General features: G+C 35.6%; 1 protein-coding gene across 2 annotated transcripts; it reads left to right on the forward strand.

Moving 5' to 3' along the window:
- The first annotated feature begins 44 nt into the window (after positions 1-44).
- Positions 45-23,346, forward strand: LOC123540216 (proteasomal ubiquitin receptor ADRM1-B-like). Of its 2 annotated transcripts, none has more exons than XM_045325050.2 (10): positions 45-265; positions 12,340-12,456; positions 14,140-14,269; positions 14,831-14,896; positions 15,333-15,417; positions 16,779-16,999; positions 18,342-18,359; positions 20,236-20,396; positions 21,754-21,856; positions 22,584-23,346. In XM_045325050.2, exons 1-10 carry the CDS (start codon positions 65-67, stop codon positions 22,670-22,672), a joined length of 1,191 nt encoding a protein of 396 aa, XP_045180985.2. In that variant the 5' UTR covers positions 45-64; the 3' UTR covers positions 22,673-23,346. The 2 variants fall into 2 exon arrangements, with proteins under 2 accessions (XP_045180985.2, XP_045180986.2); XM_045325051.2 differs by having other exon boundaries at positions 14,834-14,896.
- Positions 23,347-24,213: the final 867 nt, after the last annotated feature.

Below are 24,213 nucleotides of genomic sequence, written 5' to 3' on the forward strand. Positions count from 1 at the left end.
TCACTTATTATCTATAATGTGAGTCCATGCCGCATATTAGCTAACCAGTCTGTTGTACTTCAAAATGGCGTCGGGTGCACTCTTCGGAAATGCGAGTGGTCGCTCTCAAAGCAAAAATTTGGTTGAGTTCCGTGCAGGAAAAATGTACATGAAAGGGAAAATGGTGCATCCAGATAAACGGAAAGGTTTGGTGTATGTCTACCAATCAGACGATTCGTTGATGCATTTTTGTTGGAAGGATAGAACGAGCGGAAGTGTTGACGACGTAAGAGTTTTACCATGTCATGATTTATCTTAATTTTACGTCGGGTACATATGTTTGGTTCCACTTATGTTTAAGTCGGAAACTGGTTAGGTGTTATCTATGGTGGGCTGATTTCTAACAACTTCACCTTTTCGCTTTGTCGCACACGAGAATTGGAATGCGATATTTTTGGTTTTGCTGCCACAGATGGCCACAGACATAGGGATTTTTCTAGAGCAGAATAGCAAGGCGCAGCGCCCTGCCCATTTTTAGCGCCGCCGTTCTGCCTGAAATCGCCGCCCTTTTGCCTTTCTTCAGCGCCCCTTTGCCCTTTTAGCACTGCCCCTTTTACCATTAATTAACTATTTCTAAACTTTGGAATGCCCTTCCAGTACAACTTGTGCAAGCCCACACCCTGAATCAGTTTAAACAGGGTGTGACCAAACTTGTACAAAATGCTTAACATGATAGACCTGTTTTTAAACTGCTTTTATCTGTAAATCCTTCTTGTTTTTAACACTATCAACAGGCTGGTAACATTGCCCGATCGGGCTTACGACACAAAAAGTAATATTTCTTGACAAATAATGAAGATATTTCTTTCAAACTTGGTCCATTTATTAAGCATTACATATAATGCTCAGAGCTCCAGATAAGATTTTAGGTTAAAGGGTATTTTACCCCCTAGTTTTTTTTTCAAAGGGTATTTTACTCCTAGATTTTTTTTTCAAAAGGGTATTTTAGAATTCTAAATGGTTTTTCAGAATTCGAAATCATTTAAAAGGGTAATAATAATAACTGTTCGTTTGTATAATTTTCTGATATTCATGTGCTCTGCTGAAGTACCTTTGTCGGCAAATGCTGTTTTCCTGAATATTTTTTGAGCCTTCATTCAAATAGTTTTAACATTTTGTTTACTGCATAAATTACATCTTACACTACATCTTACCAGTTACTGACCACTGCGATATATCAACAGCCAGCAGGCCTCGACCTTAGCGGTGGACCGTTGGACCGACGCAACCAAAATATCGGCAGGTCCACTAACTATCAAAAGTTGGGTAGACTGACGGTCAACCAATTTTCAGTCACGGTCAGCATATAAAATAAAACCCTTAAAACAGGGCTTGAGCTAGGGAGCGACTTGAGCGAAATAGTCGCTTTGTAGCTCCCCACTTCGCTCTAATCTAACATCAAAGCGAAATTCAAGTCGCCCGATTTTTTTATCCTCACTCCTCCAATTGTCCGCTATCGGCTTGTTGACACTTGACTGGAATACACGATGGCATAATTTAAGCTCCGCCTACTTCAGATTACGGAGAAGTGCGAAGGTGACACTTGTTTTGTAAACTGACTGTCGATAAACAAAGCAGTAGGGATTTATATTACATAAGCTTACATATTCTTTTTTGACCATTAGAAAGTATCTTACCGTGTTTGGCTCCAGTAATTTCCTTAAATCCACTTAATTTTACTCGTATATTTCAAAACCCAAACTTTAGAAACATAATATTATCACCGACACTCTCTGTGACTAAAATAACGTAACTGAAATTTACGCAGATTTTTGACACCTGCCATCAGAAACTGGGTTAAACCTGTTTGACAACTGTTTCTTTTAATGTGTGCCGACACCAGCGTATAAAAGAGACACCAGCAGATCAAAGATGTGTATTCCGTGTGATGTCATAGTGATGTCACTGCTATTGACATGTATTTAATTCACATACTTAATTGTTATTTAAAGACTTTAAATTAAAGTGACTGACTTTGAGTGCATTAGCACTGGGAGCTTAATTTATTTATTTTTTTGTTGTTGTTGATATGGAATTAACTTTTTTTAATTGTATTCATATTTAAAGGGTTTTCTTGGTTTGGACAATCATTGCAAGAGTGAAAAAAAAACCTGAATTTGCAGTTAATCACATTAGATTCACAAGGTTAAAAATTATAAGAAAACAGAATCACTGACATTTTCAGTGAATTAAATTTCTTATTTACTTTAAATTAATAGACTTTGTAAACAAAGACAGGGAATAATAAAAATAGTAACGTTATACTAAGCATATTTAGTTCCTTTTTCAGCTTGCATGTCATACTGCTAAAATCTTTCCACGTTTTCCCTAAAATCACGCCACTTCTCCCTAATCTTACATGAGGGAGAAGTGACTTCTCCCTAAAATCTTAACCTAGCTTAAGCCCTGCTTAAAAGTAAACAAATAGGGGGGAAAATCGTACCCATATCGGCGAATTCACAAAACGAAAGTTGATTTTGCCTTAAGTACGGCATTCTACCGTTATAAGCATTGGCGAGTTAAAGTCAGGAGAGCACGAATGGACTACTCCACCGATCGGGCGAGTGGTTTTTACGTGGTATTTACCAAATTGAGAAATTACATCAGGCAAAATTACCTGAATTGACTGGAATTTACCCGCGAATCGTAAAAATATCAAAACGTCATGCTGGTAATTTTCCATTCCACAAGCACATGCGCCCTATCGTAATGTCTAATTTACATCGCGGTTACTTTTGACACAAAAAAAACGCGCTTAGTGCATTCATTTTTTAATATAATCGCTTTAATTTTTCAACACCGCTTGAGAACTAATACAGTGTGAATTCTATAACAATTTTAATAAGATATCGACAGGAATGTAGGCAGAATTCTTTAAAAACGATCAAATTTTCATATAATGTTTTGTAAAATTTCAAACAGCGCGATCTTGATTATTTATTTCTTTCTTAAAGTAAATAAACGGTACATACTATGGTAATAAAATTCAGACTTTTGACCAGAAAGTACAAAAAACACAATTAAAAAATCTTAAATAATGAAAAAGCGGCAGCAATTTAAATACATGGAGTAAAACGATTTTTGGCAAACAGATTTCTGTTAGCGCGGCAGAATAGGTTACGTGACCTAATGAACGTAAATAGAAAAGTGGTTTTAAAATAAAGCAGTATGATGTCGTTGTGGTTTTTAATAAGTTTTAAATGATTCTTTGTACATGTATTTTTTGACACAACACTTTGTTAGATATTCTTCTCAAACATTAATGTAAATTTCTTGAGGGCAAATAGGTCACAGAGGTAGTACATCCACTATCATCGTGCACGGTTTGACACATTTACATGTCAGTTTATTCGGGATATTGCACATTCGCTTTTAAAAAATTAAAGAAAAAACTTTTTTACTGATTTCTTCTCAACAATTAAAGGAATCGAGAAAGTACGATCAGACAGTGATGTGTCACATGGCGCGAAAACATGACGTAATGCCATGACAATCTCGGGGAAACTACACCGCTTTGATCTCCGCTTCAGATGCCACGAATAACCGACACACTTCTTTTAGCTCTTTGAGAGGGTGTTAATTGAAGATGAAAACAAGGCCAATTACTTAGTTTATCATCAGAATAATTACCGATAATTAATTGTTGATGTTTTCTTTTTTCACTTTCAACACGCGTCGGGAGGATGATGATTATTGTGTCCATATTTTGGGACACTTTTCAAAATAATTATTTTTTGGGATAACAGATTGCTATGTACAGTCTTCCATTTTTAATTTTTTTAGAAATAAGTCCTGTTGCTTTGAGTCATATGAAGTTATGACGTCTACAACATCACAATTTATGTGATAGAATTGGAGGTCCACTAAAGTCTGAGCAGGTCTACTAGATTTTAACAGTTGGTGGACCTGCTGGCAACTGCTGAAAAAAGCTAAGGTCGAGGCCTGGCCAGTGATACTTTGACTGTCAATGTTTTTTTTTCAAAAACACCTACGTGTATGGTGCTTCGGCTTTTTCAACAGTTACCCATAATATATCATAGATCACGTGCTTAGCGATAGGCATTGTCCGAGTCATCTCTTGTCACACACATATACTTGAAGAAGAAAATGGCATTATTTTACAATATCGTTTGCGTTTGCTTTTATGAGACGCCATTTTTGTTTGTTGTAGTCGATTACAAAAAGGATGTGCTTGATTTACGATAAAATTGGATTACGCACTTAAATCGAGTAAAATACATGTCCCGTTTTTTCAATGCGTATCAGTACGCGTAGGTTTTATTTTAAATGCGTTTTTCGTAAATTTCAGAACGTATTTACGCAAATACGCATCTTATCTGGAGCTCTGATGCTTATCAAGATAGAAATAACTTTGTTGCCTTCAGTTTAGTAAGAATTACTTCCCTTTTTCAGATTTTTATGATGCATAATTTTTGAAGTCCAAAACAATTATGTTTTAATGCAATGTTTAAAACAGAAAAGGGTTCAATGGCTTTCTATTGCTCCAAACTTGTGCGCCAATACCTTTATTCTATATATTTAGGGTAAATACTTTGTTTCTAGTGCAGATGTATGAGCAATTTTTTATTAGAACTAACATTTCTCTATAATGTTGTAAGTGAAAGCAGAGTAAAATGTATACATTCATGTACTAGCGCAATAATTTAGAACATTAGAAAGCCATTTAACCCTTTTTTGTTTTAAACTTAGCATTAGAACATTGTTTTTCTGGACTTCAAAAATTATGCGTCATAAAAATCTGAAAAGGGGAAATAATTCTACCAAAATTGAAGGCAACCAAGATATTTTTATTCTAATTTGTATCATTTGTTATGCTTAATAAATGGACCAAGTTTGAAAGAAATATCTTCATTATTTTTCAAGAAATATTACTTTTTGTGTCATAAGGCCAATCGGGCAATGTTACCAGCCTGATCAACTGTATTTATACTGCAATACACACCGTGTATTACTTTTATCCTTCTATCCAATCTACTTTAACTTCTTGTACAGGCGCGCAGCTGCACATAATACTCGCAGAGAGGAGCGCTGCAGTATAAATAGATAGATATATAGATAAACGAACTGCCCATCAATCGTCATCTGTCAAAATACCATCCCAAATAATTATCAATCGATACAAAGTTATGACATGCACCGAATAAACACAGGTGCTGTGTATTTGCCCAAGGCATGTATGAAATATCGGCATGCAGACGACGACCGACCGAATCGTAACAAACAACAATTAGATAGGTCAGTAATTAAAGCAAACTGCAAAACAGAATAAAAAAGGAGAAAAAAACATACCTTAAAACAAAGTCTGCTGCTTATTAAATGCCGATAAATGGCCAGTAACTAATTATCGGCAATTAGTGTGGCACCTCGTGTCAATTTTGTTGTTCACAGTTAGATCTCGGTTGAAGATAACAGTACACCTATCAGAATATCTATGATTTTGTTATATTTATTTCATCAAAATACTATTAAATTTATATGATATTAATTTTGTTTAAAAGAAAATAAAATGTTTTGCAGAACGTAACGGCAATCTCAGAATTTAGCGTAGACAGTCAGCGCGTAGAGAGTAGTTTACCTTTACCAAAATGAGGAAAATCGTAAACAATGTTATTTTGAAGTCGAAAAATTGTCTACACCATCACACTGGCCATAGCTTTATCAGATCAAGTGGTTCCAACGTTGTTTGAGCGGTGAAGTTTACGCCGATCAGATGGAGAAATATGGCCGATACTACAAATTTCCAGTATTGTAAGTATGATTTAAAGGAATTTCTACCTGTTAAATAACGAATCAAATGAAAACGATGGGTGCACCTGGAGCGCAAATGTGTCTATGTTTTAGCACGTATGTCCATTTAGCTTAGATTTATACCGTTTATTCAAACACTTCTGTACAGTCCGGTGGGAGAAGGAGATTTTTTTACAGTTTTTGACAGTGTCGCCTCAAATATAGTGTTCATCGGGAACAACTAACTGTTCAAACACTTTTTATGTAAAGGGCTACCTCTTCAAACAAGGGGTGTGTATTTTCATAGAATTATTCAGCGTTGTTTCTGAAAAATCGGCCAAAAACCTAATGCAACGCTGTTTCGAGTGGGTCGCTATGCAACGCAATCAAGTGGATACCGTTCTGTGTCTTACTTGCGAAGTCTTATCCGTCTTAAAAACAGTCATTAAAGCCTAACAATGAATAAATTAAGAGAGTTTTATATCATTTTAATAATCCCGCCATTTCTTATATATTGTACTTTTACATTTTTATGTTAGCTTAACATTTAACGTATCTTTGAGGACATTGTCAAAAAACATCAACACAAAAACATAAAGCTAGGATGAACATCGAACAATATCATTAAGTAAATAATAGTAATAGTTCGTAAAAACAAGAACCAGTTCACGGATATTTATCTCCTCCACGAATGTTACTGAGCAGCATACCAAAATCGGGTTGACTCTTTAAATCAATAGAGTTACAGTTGGTTACTTTTTAGTCCCATAAAACCAACACATTGCGATTTCATTACTGATTTGTTGTGCATTTGAGCTGTTCATACAAAATAAAGAAAATTTGGTCCATGATAAAAGTATTGATCAGTTGTTTGTATATATTTTCAATCATATTCCTGTTCATTTATTTTCAGAGAGATAAATCACAGAGAACGTTAAAATTGGCCAGGGAAAAGGCAATATTTTATTTGTCCTCCATAAAACAGAAACGACGTAATAAACCTCTATGGTCGGAGTTCAAAATGAAAATACAAATGAAATACAGACACCAATGAAAGAAAATAACCGGACCAGCAATACTAATAGAGACGTGTCATCAAGCAAACGATTAAGAGCGTTTTCTTCATGTCCTCAAAGTAAATAATAACAATAATAAAAGCACACACACAAAAAAAACCCCGAAAAGACTGCTAACTCGAACTTCAAGCACCAAATTATCAAGAAAAAGACAGGTTCACAATAAGGTATTAAAGAGAGAGTTTTATGTGACGAAATGTTTGAAGAATTAACAGAGGAAGAGACAGACTTTTAGACATTGCAAGCGACAATGCTATCCTGAGACAAGTTTCTGCAGCAAAAGATACATTATTTCACAATATTTTAACTCTTATCAAATTGAATAAGTACCCGTTGGCAAGCATCGCTTTTGTTATTTGTTTAGAGACAGTTAAATAGTACAACTGCTGCACATCTCTATTAGTATTGCTGGTCCGTTTATTTTCTTTCATTGGTGTCTGTATTTCATTTGTATTTTCATTTTTGATTGGCGACCATAGAGGTTTATTACGTCGTTTCTGTAGGGATAACGCATGTTTTTTCGTGTTATAACATCTGCAGAATCCCGAGGGAGTGGTTGGTACCCGAGTCCTCGGGTACCAACGATTCCCGAGGGATTCTGAAGATGTTATAACACGAAAAGAACATGCGCTAATGCTTTTCTAGCATAAAACGCGTGAAAACCAGGTAAATGAATATATTGTCCCTCGGCGTCATTGAATTTCCATGAAATGCGCGGTAAAGTCTACGTTGTTAATTCACGTTGACGTCATTTCTTTTTGAATTATCCGTTTTGGGGCCGTAATACGTTTACGTTTTGCCATGGAAAGCGCATATATAAAAAGGTGTTATAACAGCACATGAGCGCGAGAATCCCTGTGTTAACACACGTTTTCTCTCCTGTTAAAACACCCCCGAAAAGTGGCAATAACAGCAGTTTTATGCTAGAATGTTTGATGGAGGACAAAAAAAAATTGTCTTTTCCCTGACCTGTTCTCTGTGATTTATCTCTCTGAAAATTAATGAACGCTACCACAGGAATATGAATGAAAATATGAACAAACAACTGATCAATACTTTTATCATGGACAAAAATTTTATTTATTTTGTATGAACAGCTCAAATGCACAACAAATCAGTAATGAAATCGCAATGTATTGGTTTTAAGGGACTAAAAAGTAACCAACTGTAACTATACTGATTTAAAGAATCAACCCGATTTTGGTATGCTGTTCAGTAACATTCGTGAAGGAGATGAATATCCGTGAACTGGTTCTTGTTTTTACAAACTATTACTATTACTTACTTACTTAATGATATTGTTCGATGTTCATTCTTGCTATATATTTTTGTGTTGATGTTTTTTTTTATTAATGTCCGCAAAAATATGTTAAATGTTAAGCGAGCATAAAAATGTAAAAGTACAATGTATTAGAAATGGCGAGATCATTATAATGATATAAAACTCTCTAAATTTATTCATTGTTAGGCTTTAATGACTGTTTTAAGACGGATAAGACTTCGCAAGTAAAACACAGAATGGTATCCACTTGATTGCGTTGCATAGCGACCCACTCGAAACAGCGTTGCATTAGGTTTTTGGCCGATTTTTCACAAATAACCCTGAATAATTCTATGAAAATACACACGCTTTGTTTTAAGAGGTAGCCCTTTACATAAAAAGTGTTTGAACAGTTAGTTGTTCCCGATAAACACTATATTTAAGGCGACATTGTCAAAAACTGTAAAAAATCTCCTTCCCCCGCCTGACTGTACAGAAGTGTTTGAATAAACGGTACAAATCTCAGCTAAATGGACATATGTGCTAAAACATAGACACATTTGCGCTCCAGGTGCACCCATCGTTTTTATTTGATTCGTTATTTAACAGGTAGAAATTCCTTTAAATCATACTTACAATACTGGAAATTTGTAGTATCGGCCATATTTCTCCATCTGATCGGCGTAAAATTCACCGCTCAAACAACGTTGGAACCACTTGATCTGATAAAGCTATGGCCAGTGTGACCATGGTATAATATGCACCCATGATTCTCGGGGGAGGGGGTCCGGGTTTAAAAAAAAATTGTGCATTTATACACGAGTATCAACAGTACTTTTAGTAATATAATGAATGTATAATGACAGATCTATATGCACCAGAATTATTAAATTATTCAATAGTATCTTTATCAGGGCTCACACTGGCCTCCGAGAAATAATAGCCAACTTTTGAAACTATAAAAAATAATAGCCAAAACTGATGCGGACTTTGCATGTAATGTTTATAATTAAAAAGAACAAGTTTTTTTTATTGGTTTGAAAAGTTGTAGCCCCAACAGGGGTGTGGGAATTGGGGATTCATGGAAATTACCTCATATTGGGGGCTCCCCCCTCCCCCTTAAATGCTTTCAAAGATAAGACCTATGCTATAATCTGATGGATTCTGAAGGCATTTACTGGACACATATTTATAGCTTGCATAAGGCTGCTAAAATGATTGACTCTGTCTGATATTGTTGACTGGGCAATAGCTCAAACCCCATTCGTGCACACACAGTATGGGCACAGTTGCACAAAAGGGAAAGTTTTGAGTATCAGTCATGTTTATACATTTTCTTTTTATATATCAAAAGTGTTTCCATGATTCTTTTGACCACAACAGTTAATTGCACTTAAATTGTCCCAAAAGTACAAAACAATCGGGTCGCAAAAATACGTGATATTTGGCATACTATTTAATTACAGCTTTTTGTCAACATGTTTCCAAGGCTTTTTTCGATATTAAATAATATTTTTATGTGTTTTAGAATGTTTCTACTTACGCTAATGACAGTATGCAGGCAAATTTATTTGTTGATTTTTTTAGCTTGCCCGTATCGGCCATGTTACTAAAAATAGAAACAAGACTGGGTTTTCCGATTATTTCTGGGTTTAATGTGCAAAACAGACATTTATTAATCTTGGTAAAAAAATATCTGGCCTGTAATATTTCAACATGTACATTCGCGTTCTTTTCAAATTAAGGAAAATAAAAAAAAACTTTTGAGATTTTGTCACTTAAAACAATTGCATTTCAAGATAAAAAAAAATGCCGGTACAAATTGGTTTGTCGTCTGCCGACTATTGAGTTGAAGAAAATTTGCGTTGGTGTTTGCAAGTGTTCTCAAAAAGTAGCCTGCCAGTTCAATGTGACTTAAATGCTGGATTAGTAAGATTGCATTCCGGTTATAATCGGTTTAATTGTCGTCTGCATTCTACCGCCTTAGGCAACGTTATCGGCATAGTTGACACGTGTTTGGAATACACGAGGCAATAAACAGTACGCTTTATCGATTTTTCCACGCTAGCTGACCGCGGGTGGCATAATTATTTATGCAGCTATCAAATAAAATAATCGCCAGTTCAAGTCGCCAAAATGAAAAAATATTCGCCATTTAAATAAAATAATCGCAAATGGCGATAATGGCGACTGACAGCGTGAGCCCTGCTTTATGGTATATTTCTAATCAAGAAAACTTTCAAGACAAAAATAATGTATGCAAAAAAAACAAACTGCATACATGTATTTATAAATGATAAGCATGTTATATATACCAACAGGTATTAATGCTTTTTCCTGACATTCAGATTCATTGCAAATCTTTCTGTAGTACCTTACAATGTAGACATTACAACAAAAACCATGGAAATCTACCTTATGATTTTTGTAGACAAAGGTACGCAATGCGCAAAATGCACCCTGCCCCTTTTTAGCAGCACCCTGCCCTTTTTAGAGGTCTAGAAAAATCCCTAAGACACTTGGGGGTTAGCACCCCTCCCAGGGATATAAATTAACACTCGCCCAGTGCGACCAGATTTAAAGCTGGTCGAGTCAGTTTTCCAAAATAGTCGCCCAGCCGGCGAATGGCTTTGGATTCTCCTATTAATGTCAATATTCTGGGTTTTTCCGAGACTGTCTTATTAATATGCACTACTTCACTTAAATTGACCAATCAAAATTACCGATATATACTACGACCAGTCGGAATACGCGGATAATTTACTCCGTCACTAACAATGGCTGCGCCCAAAGAAATAAGCACTAGAAAGTAGAAGTTTATTGAAGGTTGTTAAAGAGCTTAGAACGGCCTGTCGCGGCGACAAAAGGAAATATTATCAAGATTATTTAAAGACCTAAAGGCCAATGAGGACTTTAAATGAAAAATGGGCTGTTAACAGACCACGGCTGCATAGAACACCGACCGCAACATGGTTTGTACTTTTTGTACAAGTAATAATTTCATAATTGCGAGTCCTGTAACTCGACAATGTAACAAAATACTAGAATTCAGATGTCCATAAGCGTGCAGCCTCTATCAAAATGCCCATAAACAACCCAAATCCTCTAGTGCTGCAAAAATCATTCAAACTTTAAGTGCGTCTGTGTTTGAGAGGCTGTGTCCTACATGTCATGCACTGGTTGATTACAACTTTCCTTTTCAGTGTGAGTTTGATGAGTGTTCTGTAATTATATTTAAGAAATTGATGTATTGGCAGGAAGCAAATTAAAAGACTTATTATTAAGTATGTCGATCTAAACTGCTGTTAGTATATTTTCCCGCTAATAACAGCTGGGCCCCTAACTTTTAGGCTGGACCCCTAGAATTTGCCTGTAATGAGCCCAGTTGGCTAATAGGGTCTGAGTATTAATTTATATCCCTGCCCTCCCCCTCCCAATCTTCCCCTGCCAACCTTCAGCCAATAAATTTTCGTCTTTTAATACAAACTGAGCACATATGTCAATCATACAACAACTTCTTTTACCATTTCAGCACGTTTAAAAAACTGCCATATTCTATCAATGCTCAGAAAAACTAAAGACAGCTTAGTAACTTAGTTACTCTGAGTCTGAGTGTTTTCAGTACAAATAGCTTGTCCAAGGAGTACGAGAATAGATCCCAGCTTGATATTGCGCAGGTCAAATTTACTAACAGAGCCGGGACACAGACGGTACCGTCAATGGTTATAAAAATATACTTTCTGTAAAAGTCAGCTGCTGCAATAGTGGGAAGGGTACAGGCGCTGGTTCAGTAAACTCACGATATAATAAATCAAGATAAAAAAAAAATCATTTTAAAAAAAAGAAAGATTGTCCATAGTGCAGAACGAACCCACGGCCCTGACAAGTTGACAACAATAGAGTTTATTGAACCAGCACCTGTACCCTCTCGGCCATCGCGGCAGTTGACTTTTCCAGTGAGAATTTTGATTAAAGCACTTGTTCTACAAGAATCTGTGCAAAAAAAAATGGGAAAATTAAGATCTGTTTACCTTGGTATTCTTTTGACTACACCACGGCAGCACATTTTTGACCGAATTACTGACCTTATTCATTTACTACAGTTAACACAAATATACCAAGACAATTTGGAAACAGTTAAACATCAGTTATCATAAACATGCACATAAATTTTTGGATCAGCAGTTGTCATTTGGTAAAATTTTATGCTTTCAGGATTTAATCATTTTTCCTGACGATATAGAATTCAAGCACGTGAAACAGTGTACAACAGGTCGTGTCTATGTCTTAAAGTTCAAGTCATCAACAAGAAAGTTTTTCTTTTGGATGCAGGTGAGCCACGTGAAATTTCTTTACCCATAAAGGTTTTCCAGCAGGGAAAATGCGGAATGTTAGCTGTTCTGGAGTCTTCCTCCTCATTAACCCTTAAGTGATTCTGCCTTTGCGACCAGTGCAGACCAAGATCAGCCTGCACATACACGCAGTCTGATCATGGTCTGCACTGTTTGCTATTCAGTCAGTAAATTTTCAGGGCTATTGTCGGGGTTATAGAACTCAGCAAAGCAATTAAAGTTTTGAAAAAATGTGCTTAAATAAACTGTATTTTTTCTGGTAACCACATTATTTGGTTTTCATGCAATCCTCGGTTTATATATTCACTGTAAGACTTCTGCAGTGATTAGATTGGCTATTTCATCCAGCCCCAAGGGAGTTTGAATGGCATCTACTGTATACTGGGTTCACACTGACCCTAAAATACCTTTAATTTCTTGTCAGCCCTTAAGAAATCCTCAGATCTATTTGAAAAGGAAGCCCTGGGAAAATTCTTAAATTTTAAATGATATTGAAAGCTTCAATGTCTCAGAAAATTCCTGTACAAATTACTTTATACACTCGAAACCCGTTATAACGCTACTTGATATACCGCGGTATTCGTTATAACGCGGTAGGTTCTTGGCTCCGGAATTTTCTTGGGTTAAAAAAAAAAAAAAATTTATTTTTTTTTTTTTTTTACCCCAGAAAATTCCGAGTCCGCGGATGTTTTTGATCATAACCAGCGTTAAAACTACATGTACCTGTACATTGTACTTGAACACCTTTGCCATGACAACTGTGTCAAAAATCAATAATTGTTTGCTGGCTTGCTTTTTGTTAAAAGTTTGAATACATGAAGACATGTGACAATTAGGCAATCAGTACCGTGTCAAAAATAGATTGTTTGCATAACAAGCGTGTAAAATTGGTCAGTCAACTATCAAACCGATTAAGTTTGCACCAATTAAGCGGATGACATGAACACTTGAGTGAATAAAAAATCGAACAACATGCCCAGTTTTGTAATAAAATGCAGCCGTTCATCATTCTCAGTTCATCGGAATTTGCGAAGATTCGACGCTTTGAAAGCCATATTGAGAATGTTCTCCCTTTTTAATATCGTATATATACGACGGCGATTTAACAATTTTTTATATTATTTATCGATTTTCTTCATGTATTCAAAATTAATTTTTTTAAGACTGTCCGTGGTTTATTCTCTTTTAGTTACATAAACCCCAAGTGCAATTGCATTGCGTATGTAATTCTCATGACCGCGCATTCCTCACACAGCGTTATACATGTTTACTTCCGGGATAAACAATTCTAACTTTCTTTTAGAATCTCGACAAAATGAGAAGATGACACAGCGTTATAATTCTTTTAATGTATTTTTCAGTAGCATTTAAGGTAAATAAATGTCCCGTTTATACGATTCTTATTTCTTATTAACATAAAACAGCGTCCAAAATACATTACCGGTGGGTGGGGTATTGCATTTACCGCTGATACGATCAACCCGCGTTATAAATTTAACCCCGCTAGATCCGCGGGTCTCGAACCTTGGACCCCGATGACAGCGTTATAACGGGGTCCCAGTGTACTCATAAAACTGGCACTATTATTTATGATATATTAATGCACAGAATTCAGGTTGCAGGATTTGGGTTTTAGACTTGTCAGGATTGTTAACATTTGCAGGAGCCAAAGTCAGACAAAGATGAAGAAAACAGTAAAAAGGTCAATGAGTTTTTGAACAACCCTCCAACCCCGGGATCTAGCAGAGGTGGTGGAGGTACTGGCTCTTTGCCCTCTGACCTTGCCAACTTGGGTAAGTTTCTTGTAAAACAAAGGTATAATTATGTCAGCTTTGATGACTTATTATCATGTTCAGTCACTGTGTCTGTTATATGGTGTTGCTTTCTGAAGTGAGTCAGATATATGAAATGAGCCGCGCCATGAGAAAAACAACGTAGTGGCTTTACGACCAGCATGGATCCAGACCAGCCTGCGCATCCGCGCAGTCTAGTCAGGATCCATGCTGTTCGCTTTCAAAACCTATTGTAATTAGAGAAACTGTTAGCGAACAGCATGGATCCTGACCAGACTGCACGGATGCGCAGGCTGGTCTGGATCCATGCTGGTCGCAAAGCCACTATGTTGGTTTTCTCATGGCGCGGCTCAAATACATTCTCAAAAGAAATGCAGTCTAGCCTATAGTGTTACGGCAAGTAACAAATGTTATAGAAAATGACAGTCTTTTGATATTTTCTTTCTTATTTGAACTAAATTGCAATTTCTGGCAATAACCTGCTTTTAAGCTAGTTGAAAATTAAGTTCTTTAAAAGGTTGTTAAATTGTTTGCATATTTTTACAATTATGTTCATTTCAGCAGGAGACTCGGACCTGCAGAGCATTTTGGGAGGCATGAGTCAGCAACAGCTGATGCAACTGCTAGGTATGTAGGTCAACAATGTACATACATGTATATATATATAGCAAGAGATAAAAAAAAATCTTGGCTTAACCTACAGCTTTCTGGGACTCCATATCAGGATTGTTAAGATCACCGATACTGAATAACTTGCCACTTGCCTTTGAGGGTTCAAATTCTGCATGGGTTGTTTAAGAAAGTCATGCAGCTTGCTTGTCTGTCCCTGGCTTTGTTCAAGTGCTTGCCTGTCCAGAGGAGCTTTTCTGTAATCCTCGATTGTTTAAAGTTGGAAAGTTAATATGTGGCCTTAATTGTACTGATGTGACAAGCAACTAAACTAAATCTTGCAGTTGTTCAGACTATTATTAAAGTTTGAGAATATCTAGGTAAATTAGTGTTTTCTCATGAGTACTTACTAAAACTTTCTTTCACAATGTTTTGTGCTTTGTTTGTTTTGCAGGTGGTATGAACATGGGAGGACCCGGTGGTGGTCTGTCTGCATTGATGGGCAGACCTGGAAGTGTCCAGTCAACTGCTTCAGAACCGTAAGTTTAAACACTCCAGCAGTAATAATAATCATAAAAGAGAAATAACTTTTGTGTAGAAACAGAGTAGAAACAGATAAAAGTAGAAACAGATATAAATGCATTACATTTTGGGCATCTTTAAGGATGCAACTTATGCATTTATACTGTCCATTGATAGCGATATGTTATATGATATATAGTGTAGGGTTGGATACCGGTTCCCGGTATCGGTACAATACCGAATAATCACTTCGAAAAGTACCGGTATATACCGTTTCGTAAAAGAACCGGTACCGATTTCGGTATTTCCATAAAAGTAAAAACAAAATTCTTACAAAATCTGCTGCAAAATAAAGCAGAAATTTAAGCAAATAGCGTAATAACGTGATCGACATTGTTTACTGTGATACCGCTCAGAGTAACCTCCCTTGACACGGAGAGCCAACCGTGCGAATAGTTTCGTATGCTAAATATTACCTGAAATTCCCGTCGTTTTAAACAACGTAAACCCATACTTAATTTCAAAATATATGACACTATTTTTCTTTGTAGTTTTCTTTTAAAACCAATGAAAAAAAATGATGTAAATAAAAAATTACGAGACTAAGCTTTAACCTACGTAAACAAATAATCGGTTTTCGCGAACCATTAGAAATAATGTTATTGTTGGAATGTTGGTTGTTTCAAGTGTTTTGAAGGTTGTTGTTCAATTAAAAATGTCTTGCAAAGTGTTTCACTTTAAAAACATTACTAGTCAACCTAGTCGAAGATTATCATGAGTGAGAATGAGTCTGACTTGTTAGAGGGGTACTTTGAAAGCTAATAAGTGTTCAGTTTATCAGTACTAGACAGTACTGAGCTTTAAAAGCATTACTACAGTGAGTGTATTTATAAATTTTAATTGCATAGTGAGCGAGGTATCTGCTCTAGATTTTTATTTTGGAAAACTAGTCTGTAAGATTACTCTTTCATAATCTAATACATACAACATTCCATTAACAAACTTAAAATGTTTATTTAACACAGCAAATTTTCATGTATATCTACTTACATAGGTGTATATAATACTAAGCAAATCATTGCTTATGTAATGTACTACAAAGCATGGTATCGGTATCGTTAAAAATACCGTATCGTTTCGTTGGTATCGGTATCGGTATCGGACCGCTTCGTCCTTAACGATATCCAACCCTAATATAGTGATATGTTTTGGAAAACAAATATGAGAAACAGCTGTGACAGTCTTAAATCATTTTGTTACAGCCCTCAGTGGGAGGCATATGTGTTTTATAAGACAGCTTTTGTTGCTTAATCTTTTGTAGCCATAGAACCAGATATTAATTTCATTAAGTGTAAAATCATGATATCTGTATTTGTAGACCCTTAAGGGTGCAGTCATCCCCAGGCACAAGAGGTGGATCATCTGAGACTCCGTCCCAGCCTCGACCAGTGACGGCAGCAGCCCTGCCATCCCAGAATACAACCACAACGTCTACAACCACAGGAAGTACAACAACAACATCAGCAGGTCAGAGTTCAGGTGCTAACAAACCAGCAATACAACTGAGTGACTTGCAAAATATTCTGTCTAATATGAATGGTGAGTCTCCATTTATATAATTGTTTTTATTTAAATGTTTTACAAAATTCATTGTTTAAAACGTGAAGATACCAAGTATTTCAAAGTCACAATTTTAAGTGTGCAGTTATTAATAGTCAAGTTTCCAAGATTATATTTTGACTTTCTTTGAAGAGAAATTGCTGTATATTTGACTACTGTGATTTTTTTAATTTGGTGGTCATAAAAATTCATGTTTCCTGGGGATAAGAATGTGTGAATTTCAACTTTTGAAGAAAGGTTAAGAAATTTTATACACTGGGACCCCGTTATAACGCTGTCATCGGGGTCCAAGGTTCGAGACCCGCGGATCTAGCGGGGTTAAATTTATAACGCGGGTTGATCGTATCAGCGGTAAATGCAATACCCCACCCACCGGTAATGTATTTTGGACGCTGTTTTATGTTAATAAGAAATAAGAATCGTATAAACGGGACATTTATTTACCTTAAATGCTACTGAAAAATACATTAAAAGAATTATAACGCTGTGTCATCTTCTCATTTTGTCGAGATTCTAAAAGAAAGTTAGAATTGTTTATCCCGGAAGTAAACATGTATAACGCTGTGTGAGGAATGCGCGGTCATGAGAATTACATACGCAATGCAATTGCGCTTGGGGTTTATGTAACTAAAAGAGAATAAACCACGGACAGTCTTAAAAAAATTAATTTTGAATACATGAAGAAAATCGATAAATAATATAAAAAATTGTTAAATCGCCGTCGTATATATACGATATTAAAAAGGGAGAACATTCTCAATATGGCTTTCAAAGCGTCGAATCTTCGCAAATTCCGATGAACTGAGAATGATGAACGGCTGCATTTTATTACAAAACTGGGCATGTTGTTCGATTTTTTATTCACTCAAGTGTTCATGTCATCCGCTTAATTGGTGCAAACTTAATCGGTTTGATAGTTGACTGACCAATTTTACACGCTTGTTATGCAAACAATCTATTTTTGACACGGTACTGATTGCCTAATTGTCACATGTCTTCATGTATTCAAACTTTTAACAAAAAGCAAGCCAGCAAACAATTATTGATTTTTGACACAGTTGTCATGGCAAAGGTGTTCAAGTACAATGTACAGGTACATGTAGTTTTAACGCTGGTTATGATCAAAAACATCCGCGGACTGGGAATTTTCTGGGGTAAAAAAAAAAAAAAAAAAATTTTTTTTTTTTTTTAACCCAAGAAAATTCCGGAGCCAAGAACCTACCGCGTTATAACGAATACCGCGGTATATCAAGTAGCGTTATAACGGGTTTCGAGTGTATGTATTTCACAAATATAATGTTTCCTTCATACTTTTTTTCAGTACCAGCTGAAAAGGAATGTAAGTACAGTTACAATATAACTTACTGTAAATTATAGTGCTGTAACTTACTGTAAAGTATTGTGCAAATTCAAGTAGAAAACACTCAAAAACCAGTTGAATTTACATGTAATATTGACTCTATGTGCCAAATAACATGTTATTTGTAGACTTCTGGTACCTTGCTTATTGTGCAGACAAAATTGACATATAACTGTGCATTGAATCACTTACCCCTATCATCAGTAAGCTGTGATGTAAAATTCTTCCTTGTGAAGAAGCTTTGCACTTGGTTTATAGGACGTTGGTTCTTACCGGAATGTGTGGAGGAAAGTCACCAAACTGTGTTGTTACATTAAAAGTTAAAGTAATAGAATCCATTCACATCCATGCCCTGATACTACTAATCAGTTTTGACCAGTAGTGCGTAGGAGATCCGAGAAGATGTTTAAGTAAAAATGTTGATGTGGGACGGTGAATGTCAGATTATCAAAATTTATCCTCCTATATGACTAGCTCATAAGAAGTCATTTAAAGGAGCAATTGAAAGTGCTGAGTGAACACAAGCTTAAAATTAGCAGTATTATTAAACACAATTATCTATCAAGTGTTATTTATGTTTCTGTAATGCTAATTATCATATGAATGTTGCAAGTTTATAGACCATTTACTGTGAAATCAATTACACTCCTAGGAGACCTTTTTCATGGGTTGCGTAGTTGTGGCAGCCCAAACAGTTTTCAATAAAAGCTCCAACAAACAATGTGTGAATCTTGTGTTTGAAATTTTTGCCAAAGAAATTATATGATTTTATAGTAAGTTTCTACAAGGTTACTGCTTTGTCCATTGCAAAGCACATTTTATTAGCTCATCTGATTTTTTGAAAAAAAATGATGAGTTATTGTCATCACTTGAGCGGTTGTCGGCGTCGGCGTTGCCTGGTTAAGTTTTATGTTTAGGTCAGCTTTTCTCCTAAACTATCAAAGCTATTGCTTTGAAACTTGGAATATACTTGTTCACCATCATAAGCTGACCCTGTATAGCAAGAAACATAACTCCATCTTGCTTTTTGCAAGATTTATGGCCCCTTTTGTACTTAGAAAATATCAGATTTCTTGGTTAAGTTTTATGTTTAGGTCAACTTTTCTCCTAAACTATCAAAGCTATTGCTTTGAAACTTGGAATACTTGTTCACCATCATAAGCAGACCCTGTACATCAAGAAACATAACTCCATCTTGCTTTTTGCAAGATTTATGGCCCCTTTTGGACTTAGAAAATCAGTTTTCTTGGTTAAGTTTTATGTTTAGGTCAGCTTTTATCCTAAACTATCAAAGCTATTGCTTTAAAACTTGCAACACCTGTTCACCATCATAAGTTGACCCTGTATAGCAAGAAACATAACTCTGTCCTGCTTTTTGCAAGATTTATGGCCCCTTTTGGACTTAGAAAATATCAGATTTCTTGGTTAAGTTTTATGTTTAGGTCAAGTTTTTCTCTTAAACTATCAAAGCTATTGCTTTGAAACTTGCAACACTTGTTCACCATCATAAGCTGACCCTGTACAGCAAGCAACATAACTCCATCCTGCTTTTTGCAATAATTATTGCCCCTTTTGGACTTAGAAAATCATTTTCTTGGTTGAGTATTATGTTTAAGTCAACTTTTCTCATAAACTATCAAAGCTATTGCTTTAAAACTTGCAACAGTTTTTCACCATCATAAGTGGACACTCTACATCAAGAAACATAACTCTATCCTGCTTTTTGCAAGAATGATGGCCCTTTTTAGACTTAGAAAATCATGGGTAGGACAATATTTCTATGACACAAAAAAAATCAGATGAGCGTCAGCACCCGCAAGGCGGTGCTCTTGTTATATTTTCAAATGTTTTCCAGCTGTTGATCTAGGACAGGCATTAAGTCCAGAGTCAATGATTCCAATTCTAGCCAATGCAGATGTACAACAGAGGCTTACTCAATATCTACCTGAAGGGGAGGTGCTACCCAAGTCAGAGGAGGAGCTACGGGCTACAATCAGCTCACCTCAGTTTAAACAGGTAATTGGAGTTTGCTCAGAACTTTAAATATCTACCACCATTTGTTAGCTGACCTGAACATAAAGCGCTTGGGCTGAGCTATTGTGATTCTTGTTAAAAATCACTCTTTATTATTCATCTAGCTATTGTGTTTAATCAACGCTACCTCTGTCTGTCATATTATGTCTGTCCACACATTTCTTTTATTAAATGATTACATCTCCTCTGACAAAATTTTGGAGAAGTTACTGAACCATGGCCTGGATTTTCCTTGTATGGTCATCAGCCAAATTTGTTAGAGAATTTTATTCCATGAAGAACTCTTGTGATGTCAGTACAAAAGATAAAATTTAAAAGTCTTATTCTCAGAGTCGACTTTCTGGATTTCAAAATTATTTTGACAAACGTTAATAAGTCGCCCTCTTCCAAGAGTGTTCAAATTATGACCTGTCGAAAAACGTGGCCACTTTTCTCTATATGTATACAGCAGGACCTTTCAAATTCTTCATCTGCTTGCTGGATTTCATTATTATTTCACAGAAATGTTGTTGTGTTTTTTTTTACCCTTTACACAAATAGTTCAAATTCTTCTGAACCTTAAAAAAATTGGCTGCCAATGTGTGTGGTCACTTTTCCTTATATGTTTATGGTTGGAACTTTAAAAAAAATCTTGAAGTCAGAGACTGCTTGCCCTTTGTAGTCCCCTACTGGTAGAACACTGGAGGGGACTGTTAGAATGCCCTCCATCCATCTATCCATCTGGATCCTGCAAGTACTCTAAAAATATTCAATCCAGGTTCATAAACATTTGTATGTGAATAGAGGGCAATATGTAGATTATACATGTACATGACTTACAAATGTATGCTTGTAGGTCAAAGGTCAAGGTCACTATTGAAGGTCAAGTAAAATTATTTCCACTTTATATACATTGATGGATTATCTCAATGCTACACAGAAATGTTCCCCGTGATTAGACAATGTCTTGTCAGTCAAAGGTCGAGGTTACTTTTGGAAGTTTTCCACTAGTACGGGTCTTCTGTATTGCCACTGCAATACTCTGTCACTTGGTGTGTTTTTTTAAATGATTTCACACAAATGTTCCTTAAGTGACCATGATCCAACCATGAGTGACCCACTACCAAGATTATTCAAGTTAGTGTGATTTGACAAAAAACATTGTCATAAGACGGCATGGTTACTTTTCCCTGTATGCATATGATGGGGGAAAAAGTTGAAAGAAGTAACCACTAAACTAAATATGGCATGTGGGGAAGTTGACACATCATTTAAAAATCCAAGGTGTTCAGTTATTCTATTTCTGAAATTGCATATAGGTACTCTTGTGTTATATCAACAGGAAATATTGTTATTTCAGGCACTTTCATCATTCAGTTCGGCACTACAGTCAGGCCAGCTGGGACCACTGATGACGCAGTTTGGTCTAGGAGAGGATGTAGCTAATGCAGCAGCACAAGGAGGTAAATGAATTGTCTCTATGAACTTGACCTTGTCTGTGTGATGTTTAGCATTGATAAGCTAAGACACAATGGTGGCAGAGCTGGTTCAGTTAGGGAGGATTTTAGAATATGTTAAATACAAAACATATAGCATAAAGATGAATGTTTCTACCCAGGCATGGAAATTGAATCAAGGGGGCTGTTATTCAAAAGCATCCAAAGGATGAACTGTGGTATATGACATGATTAAAACTCAAGTGGGCTTGATTATTATTATTATCATCCTAACATGTTCATGGAAATGTTATATGATCAAAATTGTGCTGAACTCTATTCATCCAAGTAGCATTGAACCAAATAGCTTTAAACATTCTGCTTAAGGAAGAACAACTTTTATAGACTTGTCTATTCTAAAATCCATTAAAAACAGTACATGCTGCAGTCTTGTTTTGGACTATCAAGCGTCTAGCTAATACCATAATAATAGGGTATGTAAAAGAACAGGATAGGGTTCAGAATTACGAACAATAAATCAACTTATGTTTTAGACCTTTTAGCTACATGTTGTATATAGCCTAGGCTTGACTATATTTTAGTTGGATTTATTAAATTTTTAGTAAAAAAATACACTTGGCCTGCAGGACGGGTGCTACAGCTAAGTCTTGTGATAATAATTTCATTCCAAATGGGACTCACAGCATGTTATTATGATAATAATAATACAATAAAATGATACTATATATTTCAGATTTAGAAGCATTTGTGAAGGCGATGCAGGCACGGCAAAAATCTAAAGATGATAAGAAAGATGAACCTGAAGCAATGGAACAAGATTAAATTGATACCAAAATGTTTTGTGAAGAATTAGATTTGAAAACTAGCCATTTACAGTTGTATTATTGTGCTAATCAGTTCTGCATTTCCTGTAAACTGGGTGAATTTGCCGCCAGGCCATTCTTTTGTTAAAAATCTACAGGCTTTTTATTCTCAATATGCAGGTTATTTTACATTGTATAGTCTAAGTGTGATTTAACTTTGCCTAAATGATTGATTAATTCATAAAGATTGGGTCAGTTACATTGCAGTTGCATTAAAAAATCTTAGTCCAATTGTACATTACATTATAAAATTATTCCACTTGAAGTCACATATTATATGGATTTTTTGAAGGATACAAATTTTCATATTCAGTTTGAAGTTTGCTAGAAAATAAATGCAGAAACTTTCAACAGCAGGTTTCTTATAAGAAGTCATAGTAGTAAGGTTGAGAATTTAGTAAGATATGTAATTGATTTATAGAATAAAGGCATACAATCTGCTTATCATTGGAGCACAGAATACATATTTTGTAAGAAAGGCTAAAACACTCTGTATATAAATCATCAGAAACTCGTGATTTCATTATGTGAAGCATTTTTAGAAAAATCAATATTCAGTCAGACAAGAATAGATATTTGAAATGAACAGATTTATTCTATAATATTTACTATAATATACACTTGCAAAACAAATTCCCTTGTTGTTTTCTTTTAGGTTTGTGTCAGTTTTAAAGCATTTGATGCTTAAAGAATATGTATAAGAATCGAGACAAAAAAGAATAAACAAATTTTAATGTTTGAACAGACCCTTATTCATCAGTTTAGAGGCCACCAGAAACACCCATTTATTCCTACACATAACCACCATTAAGTGTAGATGTGTCTAACTTTTTTTTCAGCATCAGTTGAGGAATTGCAGGCACTATAGCTTTTAGACTGACATGTGTACATTGCATTATGGGTACATGGAACTTTGTGGCACAAAAAAACTAATTCCACACTTCAAGGGATTTCAGTGACAGTAACACTTCAAAAGATCACTATGAAGTGAGGATTAGCGTGACATTTGTTTAATGATTGTTTGCAGTGTTGAGTGTCCTTGGTCTCAGACAAAATGCATACATTGGCACAAACTACATGTACCTCAGCTTTATAACGATTCCAGATGAAACATTGAGGATATGGTCATCTGTATTGAAAATGTACCAGTTAATTGATGCATTGCAGTGTTATGCATCCTTTAACTTAAAATGTGTATGACTGTATGCTACATTATAATAATGTTACAGGAGTTCAGTACTAATTACACATTAACCTTTGATCTAATGGCCATAGTTGCACTATGATCTTCAGTAAGTGATTTGTGAAATAAACGGAGTGTGTTACCTACTGAGTGTGGGCATGCGTTCTAAGAAGTTTGTTGACTGGGCCAAAGTGCTCTTCATGCATTGTATGAATATTTGGTGCTATATTCCCAAACGTTCTTTATGTGACTGACCATTAGGGAGCTGAGTGGTTAAGGTTGCTGACTTTAGATCACTTTCCTCTCAGCGTGAGATG

This window comes from Mercenaria mercenaria, chromosome 16 (genome assembly GCF_021730395.1).
Source record: "Mercenaria mercenaria strain notata chromosome 16, MADL_Memer_1, whole genome shotgun sequence".
NCBI classification, from domain to species: Eukaryota; Metazoa; Mollusca; class Bivalvia; order Venerida; family Veneridae; genus Mercenaria; species Mercenaria mercenaria.

What these genes read in the sequence shown, in the direction of transcription:
- LOC123540216 (XM_045325050.2), top strand. Translation starts at nt 65, where the DNA reads ATGGCGTCGGGTGCACTCTTCGGAAATGCGAGTGGTCGCTCTCAAAGC. An exon ending in CGAGCGGAAGTGTTGACGAC is followed by an intron (nt 266 to 12,339) that starts GTAAGAGTTTTA and finishes TTATGCTTTCAG; the next exon opens with GATTTAATCATTTTTCCTGA. An exon ending in GCTCACCTCAGTTTAAACAG is followed by an intron (nt 20,397 to 21,753) that starts GTAATTGGAGTT and finishes TTGTTATTTCAG; the next exon opens with GCACTTTCATCATTCAGTTC.